General features: G+C 43.0%; 1 protein-coding gene and 1 long non-coding RNA gene across 2 annotated transcripts; both read left to right on the forward strand.

The window, feature by feature from the left end:
• Positions 1-11: 11 nt before the first annotated feature.
• Positions 12-6,320, forward strand: LOC117050760 (veficolin-1-like). The gene is made up of 8 exons (XM_033156579.1): positions 12-178; positions 1,659-1,796; positions 2,016-2,078; positions 2,381-2,425; positions 2,805-2,938; positions 4,060-4,189; positions 4,765-4,899; positions 5,370-6,320. Exons 1-8 carry the CDS (start codon positions 73-75, stop codon positions 5,618-5,620), a joined length of 1,002 nt encoding a protein of 333 aa, XP_033012470.1. The 5' UTR covers positions 12-72; the 3' UTR covers positions 5,621-6,320.
• A 1,521-nt stretch (positions 6,321-7,841) lies between these two features.
• LOC117050766 lies at positions 7,842-12,619 on the forward strand. Its single transcript, XR_004427124.1, has 2 exons — positions 7,842-8,166; positions 12,526-12,619. It is a non-coding gene; the product is annotated as an uncharacterized LOC117050766 (long non-coding RNA).
• The last annotated feature ends 1,216 nt before the right edge of the window (positions 12,620-13,835 follow it).

Genomic DNA, 13,835 nt, shown 5'->3' on the forward strand with positions numbered 1-13,835 from the left:
CACCACTGCCACTCACCTCTTGTTCAGAAAAAGACACCCAGAGGATCGGCCAAGAAAGTTCTGCAAGAAAAGATGACAGCCTTGACTGGTTTCCGCCTGGCTCTGACTCTCTTGGTGGTTGTGTCTGTGGAGGAGAGAGGAAGCTTTGGACAGGAGGCAGAAACCAGCTGCTGTGAAAGTGAGTGCAAAAGGGGATGAGGTGGGAGGTGATCCTTGTTTCTGGACAAGTATAAAAGGCAGCGGGACAGCCAGTGCCTTTTATTCCTCCAGTCTATTAAACAAATATTTTAATCTGGGCTGCAAAAAAAAAATTGTTGCCATGATGCAAGTACATTTTTTTACTTATTGTTTAATTACTATTTTATATTGCATTTTTTTAAAAAAAAAATCTTGTAAGCTGTCCAGGAAATGTTAACTGCACACCTATAGAAATTTAAATAATTGTGCAGAAGAGGAATATTGGTGTTTCTCCTAGCACCTGCAGCATTATAATAAGTAAAGCTGGACCTAACTAAGTTTGTTCTTCTGTGCAATTATTAAGGGCAAATGAGCCATGTTTTTTCCCATCTCATCAGACCACTGTGTCACACATGTCAAGGCCAGCACTGTTTCCTCAGTTAATTGTTTGGGTATGTGAAAGTATAACTCAGGGGCTTACATTTTAGTCACAGGGATGTGATAATGTTTAATCTGGAAGCAGTGGATGGGATGGGAGAGTGAGGTTCTTGAGGTGGACTTTGAAGGCTGGAGAGAGAAATGATTTGGCAAATTGAGTTGTGATCTTCTCTGAAACAAAGGGCGTTCCTCAAAAAGAAGCAGCATCTAGTCACTCTGTGTGTCTCTGTCTTCTGGCTGCAACTAGCATTTTCTTCAACTTCCTGTCACCGCTCCCTTTAAATGTTCAGATTTGTCAATATATTCCCAATAAGGCCACAACTAATTTAATGAATGAGGCCAGAGTGGAAGGGGCAGGTGCCTAATTGGTCTTGAATTCTATAAAAACCTAGCTTCAGGTCTTTCAGAAAACTCTTTGAGAAACACACATTCCCTTAGTGTAGCATATGGTAAAATAAGATAGCCCAGGTTTCTTCCCCCCCCCTCCTTTAAACTGTAGTTAAATGGTTGATTTCATACTTGATAACTTTAAGATATTTACCTGAGATATTTTAAGTATACCTTTGAAAAGGTAAAGTGTAAACAATCTGCAAAGACATCCACATATCCACTAGAAAGCCAGGGTTTGCAAGCTTCCAGTCATACTTTAAGTGGAAGACCCAGGTTTATCAACATGTCCTTTCTGAAATATTCAACAGGGATTCTTAAATTTGCCCACATTTAAATTAAGATATATGGAGATATATATAAAGGAGAAAAGGTTTCCATGGTAGCTCTAACAACCATAACCGCTTCCAACAGCTCAGGAAAGTAATTTTCCTTCCTCAAAAATCCTCACAACAGCTGCTCTGTATGGTTGGTAAAGATGAAAAGATGGCGCCTGAGGATATGAACCTGCCTTCCCCTCATGTAAATGCAGTCCTATCTGCTGCACCACATAAGATGCTTGGCACTCCAGTCCTTTCTAGGTTTAATATGTCCATGCCAGGGAACATGTCTTGTCTCACACAGGTTTATACGCTGTCTCACGTTTCCTGTTTCAGAGCTGAGGGGCCTATCACATTGTGGAGCAGGCGGGATCTTTTTCCAGGGCCAGCCAGGGATACCAGGAATACCAGGTGTGCCCGGAACAAGCGGATCACTTGGGCCTAAGGGTGACCCAGGCCCTCAGGGTCCTCCAGGTAAGAAGATCCCAATCTCTCCTTCAGAGTTTGTGCCAGACAGATCTGGGGATCATTTGATCTAATTCAGCCTCATCACTGTGGAGAAGAGGCTCACTGCTATGCTCTGAAATTGCAAACACCATATCTAGGAGAGGGGCTGTTAGGGGCAGGAAAGACTGTTTCTAGAGATGTTTTGATTGTTTCCAAAGGCTTCATCTCTCGCCTGTTCCCTCTCAGGTGAGAAAGGTGTTTCTGGGACACCTGGGAAAGCTGGACCCAAGGGAGACAAAGGAGACAAAGGAGACAAAGGAGACAAAGGTAATATTGCATCTATAACTCCACTGTGAGGGGAGGGGTGTGGCAATGCAAGAGCTTGGATTATTCACAGGTGAAAGCTGATCCAGGTGAACACTACACTGTGCATTATGCTTGAGCAGAAACAGACCCCAGTGCTAACAACATGATCCCCTTTGCCTCTACTACTACACTGGAGGAGAAGGAAAAGAAACTCGCATAAAAGCATGGGATCTGGAACTGCTCTCACTCTCACCTTTCTTTTTAGCTTGTTCACCTCACCAGACGTTGTTTTTCCCTTCCTGCAGGAGAAGACTGCAGTTTGGACACTCCTGCTGGTTGTCGGCCGCAAGGTATGTCTTATCATCATCATCATCTTAATCATCCTCTTGCTAGTACAGCTGTGTTTGTTTGGTTCACCTCACGGTCCTTTCCAATCTAATGCAAGATGGCTGCGAACACAGATCATGAGGAAAATATAGGGAAGGGTGATCTTAACCCATGAGAAATTGTAATTCTATGGTTAATAAAAAATAAATAAATCCCATGGTGGAAGCTCAAATTAAACTTCTCTGTATTCCCAGAATCTTGTTCATTTCTGTGCAAAACCAAACATGAGAAAGACAGTAGAGTGCCATGTTGTTCTCATCACACACATACTTCCAGAACCGAAAATAGGTGAACTGAATTTCCCTGCCTGTTTTGCATTTTCCTCCCTGATATTTCTCCTAGAGGCTGGAGCCAAAGACTGCAAAGAACTTCTGGAACGTGGAGAGACCCTGAGTGGCTGGTACACCATCTATCCTGCCACAGGGAAAGCAATGGTGGTCTTCTGTGACATGGAGACGGATGGAGGAGGCTGGCTGGTGAGCTTTACCCCTTGGAGAAGGAAGAACCACCTGTTTATGACATTAAAAGGGTGTCAGGCAATATGATGCACACTTTTCAAGAAGTGGAATCCCCTTGGGCACTTGGGCAGCTCCTTCCTCCAGAGGCATCTCCTTCACTGAGCAAAAGAGGCCCATGGTGCTAAGCAAAGCAAAGGCGGCCCCACATGCTTTCTGCTCATGCATGCTCATAAACAGTAGACTAGAGAGAGGAAGCAGTAGGAGGAGCTGCCTTCCCTTGTTTGCTGGCTTCTACAGAGCTCAGAGGAGGTGTTGTCCAAGGGTGTTCTGTAGGGGAACGGCTTATGTAGGGGAACGGAGGAGAGTTTGCCATTTACGGCTTGTCCACACTTCCACAATCCTTTGCTTAAAAAACATGGGTATGAAAGGTTTTCCACTTGTCCTGTGCTTTCTGAAAGGACATGTGGTGCAAGCTGAATGCAAAACTATTAATCTGAATCAACAGAGGAGGGAACATGTGCAAGTCTATCCCTTACCATGTTTTTTGTTTACGTTATAGTGCTTTGTAGCGGAGATATGGTGTGGAAACCCTGCTGACGCCCTTGCGAGAATTTATTTTCATTTTTTTACGAGGTTATTGTCCTCATTCCCTAATTTATCACCCTGTTGAAATATGTTAGACTGAGGAAGGGTCAGTAGCGATACCTCTTTATACTGTGAGGCCTGTTCCGAAACCAATGAGTCTGCCTAAAAGAGCCCACCCAGCCAGGTGCGCCAACTCTATGGGGCTGAGGTGTCTTTGGCCCCCTTAATATTTGCTAGGATGGGGATGGGCCTCTCAATGTTGGAGGAGGCAGAGTGCAGAGCCTAGCATGGCGTGGCTTAAGTGGTGGCCTCCTCCTGAGCACATGTGAGGAGGAGCTGCTGGCCATTGTAGCTACCCCATGCTGGGCTCTGCTCGGCCTCCTCCCGGCGATAGGTGATGTTGCGTACATCACGTGTCACGTGCGTGACTTCATGCACACATGACATATGTAGGCCCCCTCAATCTTAACCTCTGCACCTAGCACTTGTAGGGAATAGGAAACGGGCTTGTCTTTCAGTTGGGACACTGACATATCGCCTCCTTTTGCTCGCAGGTCTTCCAGAGGCGACAGGATGGGTCGGAGGATTTCTACCGTAACTGGGAGTCCTACAAGAAAGGGTTTGGGAGCCACGCATCAGAGTTCTGGTTGGGCAATGATAAAATCCATCTTCTTACAACCTCTGGTAAACCAACGTTTCCTCTTCTTTGTGATGCTTGGAGCATCACTGGAAAGCTTGGGGATTTTTAATGAACAATGGAGAAAGCTGTGGAATCAGTTATTGAAAGCTCCACCAGAGTCGGACCTATGAAGTTTTTACGTTGGGATAAATAGCTGCGGGGTCATGTCTAGAGCATATCATTGGAAGAGTGCTCTTGGTGTGTACACTGTGGAATCCCACAGGGCACTATTTTATTCCCAGTGCTATTCAACGTCTATATTAAGCCAGTTTTGGAGTTTTGGAGCAAGGTGTCATCAGTACGCTGATGATAGGTAAAGGTAAAGGTACCCCTGACCATTAGGTCCAGTCACAGGACCTGGGGTTGCGGTGCTCATCTCGCTTTACTGGCCAAGGGAGCCAGCATACAGCTTCCGGGTCATGTGGCCAGTATTATGCTATTTTTGTTATATACAAATGACTTGAGAAAACTTGGTATACTTATTTGTATAACATTATTCTTATTTATAAAACCCAATTAAAAAACAAAAAAACAAAACCAATGCTTACTCTCAGATCTCTTCCGTTCTCTTGGGGGTTAGGAGTACAACAATTGCGAATTGACGTGAAGGACTTCAATGACACTAGAACCTATGCTACATATACCAGCTTCCAAGTCTTGAGTGAGAGGGAAAACTACACACTGGAAGTGGGCTCCTATTTAGATGGCAACATGGGTGAGTTATACAGAGAATTCTCTTTGAGGCATCTACTTCAAGGTGACCTAAAAACACGAATATTGCATTTTTGAAGGTCCAGGAATTGAATCTAGGAGGACCTTCCGCCTGCAGAGCATCTCATCTGGCACTTACATATATGACCTAGCAGGTCTGTGCTAGCAGTGCATTTGCCTTTTTTCACTGCCTTAGCACACAGACAAAACAAAATAAAAAATAAAAAATAAATCCTTCCGGTAGCACCTTAGAGACCAACTAAGTTTGTTCTTGGTATGAGCTTTCGTGTGCATGCACACTTCTTCAGATACATGCACACGAAAGCTCATACCAAGAGCAAACTTAGTTGGTGCTACTGGAAGGATTTTTTTTTTTTTACTATGGCAGACCAACACAGCTACCTACCTGTAATTAGCACACAAAGTTAATGTGAAAGAGGTGAATTTGATGTTTTCCCTGCTCTTCTCTTTCAGGTGATTCTTTCTCAGGTCACAGGGGCATGGCCTTCTCCACCCGAGACAAGGACAACGATACCAACGAAAAGGGCAGCTGCGCTGTAGCTTACAAGGGGGGCTGGTGGTACAGTGTCTGCCACTCTTCCAACCTGAATGGCCTGTACCTCAAAGGCGAACATTCTTCTTATGCTAACGGAATCAACTGGAGTACTGGGCGGGGGCATCATTATTCTTACAAATATGCAGACATGAAATTTAGACCTCAATAGGTGAAGTGTCCACCTGTTCAGGAACTTGCTTCTGCATTCCATGCCTGGCAGGGCAATCTCTGAATGTGGGATCATCTGCTTTTAAAATACAACACACACAGAGGCCCTCCTTGGAGCACAGGGCACTGCAGTGGCCTGGACAGGAAGACGCCAGTCTGGTGAAGCACCTGGTTGTCACTTGTATAAGGCCGCCTTTTATTCCCTTTGTATGAATGGTAGAAATTATCCCTCAGTGAACAATTTGAATGGACAAATTGTGATTGGCTGCTTGCTTTGAAACACCCACAACGTAAACACATAAAGCAACAGCCAATAGCTACTGCAGCGCTGGTGGGTGTTGAACACCACACAAGAAGTTTACATGCCGGTTCAACTGCTTTTTAAAAAATGATGTGAAATGTTCTCATTATTTTTTTATAAATTCCTGGTTTGTGGCATGAGGATGAACAGAGTTCCCTTGTTTTGTTTCATTATTGTTGCGGGTGCTTTTATCAGTGCACATTGGTAAAGAAACACATCACAAAATGATGCATTTTCATATGTACAGTCATATCAATAATGGTTTTATATAGAGTTTTGTCAGTACACATTGATAAATGGAGTGGGCTTAGGGAGATACAAAGCAATCAAAAAGTTGTAGCAAACAGCACATTTGTAAATAAAAACTGGAACAATGCAGAGTTCCTAACTGATCAGTTAATACTGCCTTGTGGCTTTTACTTACAATTTGCAGCCAGGTTTATTTCCCCCCTGTAGCTCTACAATCACTCTGAAAATTGCACTGGAGATTATCATCGCAAGGGCCTTTCTAAAATATTCATTTATACATTTTTAAAAGCACATTTGTGTTGCTAAATACCAGCCTCCTGTCTTCTCTTGAGGCTTAATTTTTATTGCAGTATTTCTGAGGACTCCAGTTAGAATATTTTACTACTGGGAAAATACATACACAACATATTTCATTCTTTTGCTGGCCACCCACATCAGATGGACATCAAAACTAGAAAATGACATAAAGGAGTTATTGCATTCAGATAACTGTTCCTTGTGTTTCTTTTTCTGGGGGGACGCATACCCCTAAACATTTTGTGAATCTACGTTTGGCCTCATTGAGGGGCAGTACTTCAATATGAGTAGGAAAATGAAGAGTACCCCTAAACATTTTTTTAAAGAAAAAAAGCACTGGCAGTTCCTATCAACAAACAGCTATGCTGACAGCAGATACTGTGGAATCTTTTTTTTTTTTTTTTTTGCAATTGCTACTCCGTGAGCAATCCGCTTTATTGTGCTAGCAGGGCTGATGGGAGTTTTAGTCCAAAACAGTGGGTGGGAGACTTGCAATATATTTTATGCTCTTCTTGGCACTTTGTATGCGTACATGGAGAGAGATGTAGAGAGTTAAACAGTATCCCCTGTTTGGGCCTCTTTGGACTTTGGCTTCGCACACTTTCTTTCTTTATGTTTATACAACTCCTGCTCCTGGACAGGCTGGTTCAAAGAGACAGAGAACAACTGGGAAAGCATTGTGATATGAAACATGGAGAAGCACTGCTGCAAAGCAAAAGGGTGCATATTTACCTTTAGATCACACCTTAAGCATTTTCCAAATTCTAAACATGGAGGGCAAGAGATCTTTGGGGTATTTACTAGAGTAAGACCTTCACTTTGTGCAATGGGGTGGGGGGCTGGCAGCATACCAGGATCACATTATTGTAACACATGCATCACCCAAACAATGACCTGCTTGTGGGGTTGAAAGCAAGCTGGTTTTGTGGGGATGTGCAGGCTGAGCTGTCTCAGAGGCCAAAGGCCAAAGGATGGATCACTTTAAGCACACTGTTAGGGCCTGACACATCTTTTAACAAAGGAAAAGTTTGAATCAGGACCGCAGTGCGAGAAGCTTTTCCCGCCAAAAATCGGCTCTGTTCCAAGCCTGTTTGCCACATTACTCCCATAATTGGTGGTGCATTTTCTTTAAACTTCCTTCTAGAATTCTGCCAAGTAAGTCACACTTTAAAATAAAGATAAATCTATTGATTTTTATTTTTGCACTGGGTTCTTCAAAAACATTTCACACAGTTTAGTAGAAACTGTTTAGAACTATTCAGTTAGAAGCCCTGATATTTCCTGCTATCAAGGCACCTTTGTGCAGTTGCTTGCTATCGCAGGGAAGCAGCTGAGCAACTCAGCAGCCAATCGGAGCCAAGAAAGCGGTGCTAAATTAGTCTGGCAGGAACGGAGCCACTTGTTTTCCTCTCCGACCTCTTAGAAACCTTCAACTGCCTTTGGACGAGCGAGCGTGCACTTGTTGTGACACCGACAGCTGCAACTTCCCAGCTCGAGAGTCTGAGCCTGTAGACACTCCCTACCAAAGGGCAGAAAGCGCCATTTCAGCAACAGCTTTGGGGAGCTCAAAAGCGAATAGCTAAAAGAAAATGCTGCGTTTCCATAAGACGTTCAGGTTCCTGAATGCAACAATGAGGAATCAGATCGTTCCTCGAGCAAATATCACGGAGAAGCCACCTAAGGAGATCATAACCCCAATAGTAAGTATCCTTTTTTGGTGTCTCTGGACCACCAGGAAATTAGGATAATGCAGCAGATACATTGTATTTTCGTGTGCTTAGATGTCACGTTCAGATTTCGGAAGGTGAAAACATTTAAGGTGTCCCCTGAACTGGAAGCTACACACTTTATTCAGTCACAACCCTGAAGCCTTGATTTTGGTTTCTGAAAGGAATGTCTGTAACAGGGGGCAGCCTAGGGATTTGCCTTTTTTTCTTTAACAGTGCAGTCCAGTTCGTGCCTGCTCAGAAATAAGCACCATTGAGTTTGCTGAGTCTTTCTTCCACTGTAAATATGCTCAGATCACTTTCTGCTTTTTAGAGGGACTAAAGAGTCCCAGGGCCTTTTCTGTTTGCCCAGACTGATCCAAAACTGCGATCCTAGAGTAAGCCTCATTGAACACAAGGAGGACTTACATCCAAGCAAACATATATAGAATTGCATGAAATTAGAATGGGCTTAGAAGTGAAAGCAAAACAAGAAAGAGGGAATGGATATATACAAAGGGCCTCCTTCAACCATACAATGTAATATCATATATGTCATTTTTTTTAAAATGCTTCACTACTTCTTGCCTTAGAAAAAAAAGAGCGTGTGGCACCTCAAAAACAACAGAATGATTATTGCACAACCTTTCATGCATTCCCTTCACTGACTCTTATAAAGATCCCAACGAAACTTTGGTTGTAGCAGATCTGGACCGCTGGATGTGGGGGAAGGATTGATCCTCCTCCTCCCTTGTGTCTTTCCCCCAATGAATAAATTCCCCACGATTTGCACTGTGATACCAGGCGCGAAAATGGCACAGGATTTAAGGCTCCTGAGCTGAATGCCACACATACACACTTGGCTGCTTCTTTGTTAAAAGTGGTGGCGGGTTCTAACCAAGTGTTTAAGTAACGCTTTGAACAGACTGCGTCATTTGGCCCTCAAGCAGCTGACCTAATACAGTTTCTCGACTGCCTTGAGTGCTGCTGGGACTCTAAAGCAGCTGCTCCAGGCCATTACCTTCCCCACTATATGCGGTCTCAAATTCTGTCCTCCAAAGTTGCAGCACAACAGTACGGTTTTATTGATGCAATAGGGTTGAGCCTATTCCTTGCAATGTGTTTGTCGCACGTTTGCTTCGTATAACATGCAGTAACAGCAGCTCAGAATGGCTCTCGGTCCCACTGGCCACATTTGAATGTTACTGTGAACTCTTTTACCTCTATAGCATGGACATGTATCAGAGTAGGGCTTTCCCACAGGCCAACCTTCATTTCAAGTCTTCCTAAGTGATGGCTCTCCTACTGCAGGTGTGGTGGGTCCACGTTCCATGCAGCCAGGGCTGACTCCAGAGTTTGCAGCCTAAGGTGAAGGACAAATCAGATGTCTAGAAGCCATCAGGATGGCAGTTAGGATCTTTCTCCAAGATTGGCACTGGGACATTGCCCTCCACAACTCATGGCAGTAGGCTAGATTAGGAGCCATGTGGCACACACAGCTCTTGTCCTTTTAACCCCTTGGCATGGCACCCCCTCGACCCCCAGCATCTGCCCACGGGGGGGGGGGAGCGCTACCTGCAGTAGGCAGAACATCATAATACTCATGTTTCTTGCAGGAAAGTACAGATTACATACATACAGCCTTAAACCTGCCTCTACATACATCTGAAAACTTTTGAGATGTGAGTACACGTGTGCCGAGAGGTGTGTGTACTTTATATTACTCTCCACATGTTGTTTGCTATGTGGATTTGAAGGCATTCTAAATCACTTTTAGGGGAAAGAAGCTAAGCTGTTTCTTAATACATTAAATCAATGCAAAAAAAACACACCAAACCTAATAGCCAAAACACTGTTTGGAGACACATGTAGAACTCCACCCCCCCAGCAAATTAATAATAATGGGGCAGAGTTATTTATAGAGATCATCTCCTCCCACCCTCAACTCTTGCACATCCAGATTAAAAAAAAATCATACAATTCATTTCCTCAATCTTCCCAGCTTCATGAATGTTAAGAACTTTGGCAATATGCCTGCACAGAGCCATTGTTCTCCAGATCTGATACACGTACCAGGAAACAGAAATTTCACAGCTCTGTACCTTTTATGGCACAATCAGGTGAGAAGCAGCAGCTTTTAGAGGCCTTTCACATACAAGAAAATCAAAGATTCATTTGAATATACCTAGGCAGTATCTGCAGCCTTTATTGATCAGTGTAGAATTTTTGCAACCACAAATTCTACCAGTTTTTATGGCCTCCAGTCATATCCTCTTTCTTCATGTTGCTTTAATTAATCAGTTTTTGGCATGCACGTTGACTTCCTTGCCAAAAAAAACTGTCAGTAACAACTTTTGATTAAAAGAGTGGTTTCTGAAGGGCAATTTTTTCTTCATTCTTTTATCAGACCAATCTCAACTGAATTAAATTGGGAGTAAACACGATTGAAAATCACGTCCACCCTCTATAGGAACCAAACAAAAATATACGCTTTACGTATTTTTTAGTACACACGAGTTAGTATGCACAGTCAGTCGTGACAGATTATAACTTGTTCAGATGATTTCTAACTGGGATCAGGCAGGCCTGTGCTACTGCTCTCAGGACAAAGTCACTTGAAAGTCAGGCTACTGCCAGTATGCCATTGCAAAAAGATTACCGGTATCTCCTTGCTCAGAAGTCATCTAAAGGCTGCACCATTCAGCAATACTTTTCTGGGCTGACTACAGCCTTTGCTTATAGCTAGCAATAGGGAGGGCCCAACTAACACTTTATATTGGATGAGGAAAATTATGTACATTGCATCATTGGAAAATTAAACGAGACAAATTAACAGATACAGCAAGACCACACATTTGATAAGAGTAGGTTGTACAGTACACTGTTCAATCTCAGCCAAACCATTTGTATGTGTGTGTGTATGTACACATACATACATAAACATAAACCCACTCCTTTGTGGGACTTCATTGGGAGAAGAAAAGGCTAAGGAGTAAACCCCACATCAATCCAGAGCGGAATCCTTAAGATTGTTGGATGGCGCCTTGAATGCCTCCTTCCAGCAACTCCTGCAGCCAGGCTGGTGCCAAACGTATTACTCTGCTTGCCTTTGGACATCAGTAAAGCCGAGAGGGAGGTCATGTGGTCTGGGCAACCCAGGACTTCCATACACACTGCCCAGGCTTGTGCCTTGAGGAGGTCACTTTGGTGTTGCCAACACAGCAAAAGCAACACAGGAGGCAGCAGTTATGAGTTACTGGTCTCCGCAGCTACAGCAGGTGCTGTGATTCTCCAGTGGTGTGACTACACACACACACACACACGTACGTACTGCAGGTATTCATCAAAATTGAGACAAACTTTACAAAACTTAAGTCTTAAGATGAATTCTTGTTCTCAACCCCACCCATCAGCCCGTCCCTCCTCCCCTTCCCTTATTAAAGTGGGAACAGCATCAAAGGTGTGTGAGTGGAGAGCAGAGGATTTTGTTCTCTTGCCCCATTGTGCTTGTGAACAGACTGGAGAGAACTATGAGCTGTAGTTCTTCAAAAGCTCCTGCTTCTGTATGAAAAGGAGGAATGCATCTGGGGGCTAGCAAAGGGAGGTCAACACTGGTAATCGAAATATAATATAAACAATCATATGAATTGTGTTACTTTTTATTAATGTTATTGTTATTTTATTAGATGTTATCTTTTGTGGTTGCATTTTTTGCAGTTCTGTTTTAAATTGTAACCTGCCCTGGGACCTTGGGGTGAGGGATGGGTAATAACTAAAATAAAAACCCAAGCCCTCTGAGTGACTTAGTTTTCCCCAAGTTTTACTTTTTTTGGTAGGAAACCTAGAAAAAAGTCCAATCCAAAGAGTTCTTCATCTCTAGAGCACACATGTATGCAGTATTTATACCCTGCTAAGACTCCCAAGGCATTTTCAAAACTACACAATTAGGTGTATAGCAATCTCTCTTAGGCCCTGGCAGTTACTAATGCAATTCAGGTTTCAGGCTCTTTCACAGTAGTGGCTATAGGAGCTGAAGTGGGTTCAGCGTGCCTGACCGTTAAAAAAAGATACCAACCAACAGGTTTCAATTATCTGCAGATTATTTTGGGCCCTGGCAGTCAAGACTAGTCAGACAACTGAGGATTCTTTCAAAACCACGACGAATATCATATAAGGACTTCACTGTACTGTACAAAAATTAAGGCAAATCACACAGCACATACAGTAACTTTAGCCCACTTGCTTTCTTCCCTGCATGAACTATAAATGGGGATTAGCCCAGGAGAACCCAGAATGTTCTACCACATTCATAATACTGCAGATGACATTCACCTCTGTTTCTCCTTTGTACAGGACCAAGCTATTGCACTGACTGTGATGTTTGCAACCTTCTTGGTCCCATCCGGTTGGATATTGAGCCATATGGAGGATTACAAGAATGCGCACCGTGAATGAAGCACAGGCAGAAGTTCTCCACTATGAACGTGGTCACAAAGCAGATGCCAAAGAAACCTGCATCCTCCCATACGGAAAGCTGTATCTTGCTGTTTTTATAATTAAAAAATTGCTTTTAAAAAACCATGGTGAAACTTGTTTGTTCAGGAAAAAATGCCCCTTATTCCTCTTCCCTATAGCAACATGAAATAATAAAACATGTCAAGGAAAGAAGAGATTTAAGTATTCAGTTAGCATAGTGCAGTGGCTTGAAGACCAAGCTGTAAATCTGAAATTCCCCTGTTAAAATCTCATTTCTGCCACGAACTTGGAGATGGTACAACAGAAAAAGGAGAATGTGGTTAACAGCCTTCTCAATTAAGCAGTGCCTTCTCATGTCTCTCAGGCCCCAATCCTATACACACCATAGTGGGACTTGCTTTATGTAAATGTGTTCCAGATACTTTTCAACCCACATTAATGTGGAAACAAGTGACACTGACCATTAGCCTTTTTCTAGGATGTGCCACTCCAGACTGCAGGAGGGGACTAACTTAATAAAATGCCCCTCCAGAAAAGCAAACAAATGCTGCATAGATTACTAGCATGTCAGGGTGATGGCTTGACTAGAACTTTTTCAAATTCGAAGCTGCTACTGCAGATTGGATCAATGTAACTGAGAAACTGATTTACCATCTCTAAGAACAAGGTATGCTGTCACTAACAATATCCTCTACATATTTTTGTTACAGATAGATGCATTATCCCCCTCACAAGGACTAAAGACTGGAATACAGTTTAAAATGGACCACTTTGCAACTCAGCTGAATTAGTGGAAATTACATGTTGAAAGTGCAGTTGTACAAAAGCACACAACTATCTGTATCAAAATAATCAGTTAGCCAACCCCACACCTATAAAAGGTTGAGTGATGTCGCTTCATGTCACACTTTTTGCAATGTTACCAGTTATAAACCAGTGTAACTGAGCAAGGCTGTGATGCTATCAGAAAGCTGTTTATTCACAACTAGCAGCAGCTAGTTCTCATACTTCTGAGTTTCTTTAGCAGATGACCAAAGAACTATTAGAAATATCACCTGCTGATTTTTTGAAATGAGATAGGCCACTCAGCCCCTTTGTGAGTTGTTAATAGTTTTTTACAAGGCATTTTACACTGCTCTGACCAGCCCTGGCAACGTCTTGTGAACAGTAGAGAATCTAATCATAAT

This window comes from Lacerta agilis, chromosome 1, assembly GCF_009819535.1.
Source record: "Lacerta agilis isolate rLacAgi1 chromosome 1, rLacAgi1.pri, whole genome shotgun sequence".
Classification (NCBI taxonomy): domain Eukaryota; kingdom Metazoa; phylum Chordata; class Lepidosauria; order Squamata; family Lacertidae; genus Lacerta; species Lacerta agilis.

What these genes read in the sequence shown, in the direction of transcription:
- LOC117050760 (XM_033156579.1), top strand. Translation starts at nt 73, where the DNA reads ATGACAGCCTTGACTGGTTTCCGCCTGGCTCTGACTCTCTTGGTGGTT. An exon ending in CGGATGGAGGAGGCTGGCTG is followed by an intron (nt 2,939 to 4,059) that starts GTGAGCTTTACC and finishes TTTTGCTCGCAG; the next exon opens with GTCTTCCAGAGGCGACAGGA. An exon ending in CCATCTTCTTACAACCTCTG is followed by an intron (nt 4,190 to 4,764) that starts GTAAACCAACGT and finishes CTTGGGGGTTAG; the next exon opens with GAGTACAACAATTGCGAATT.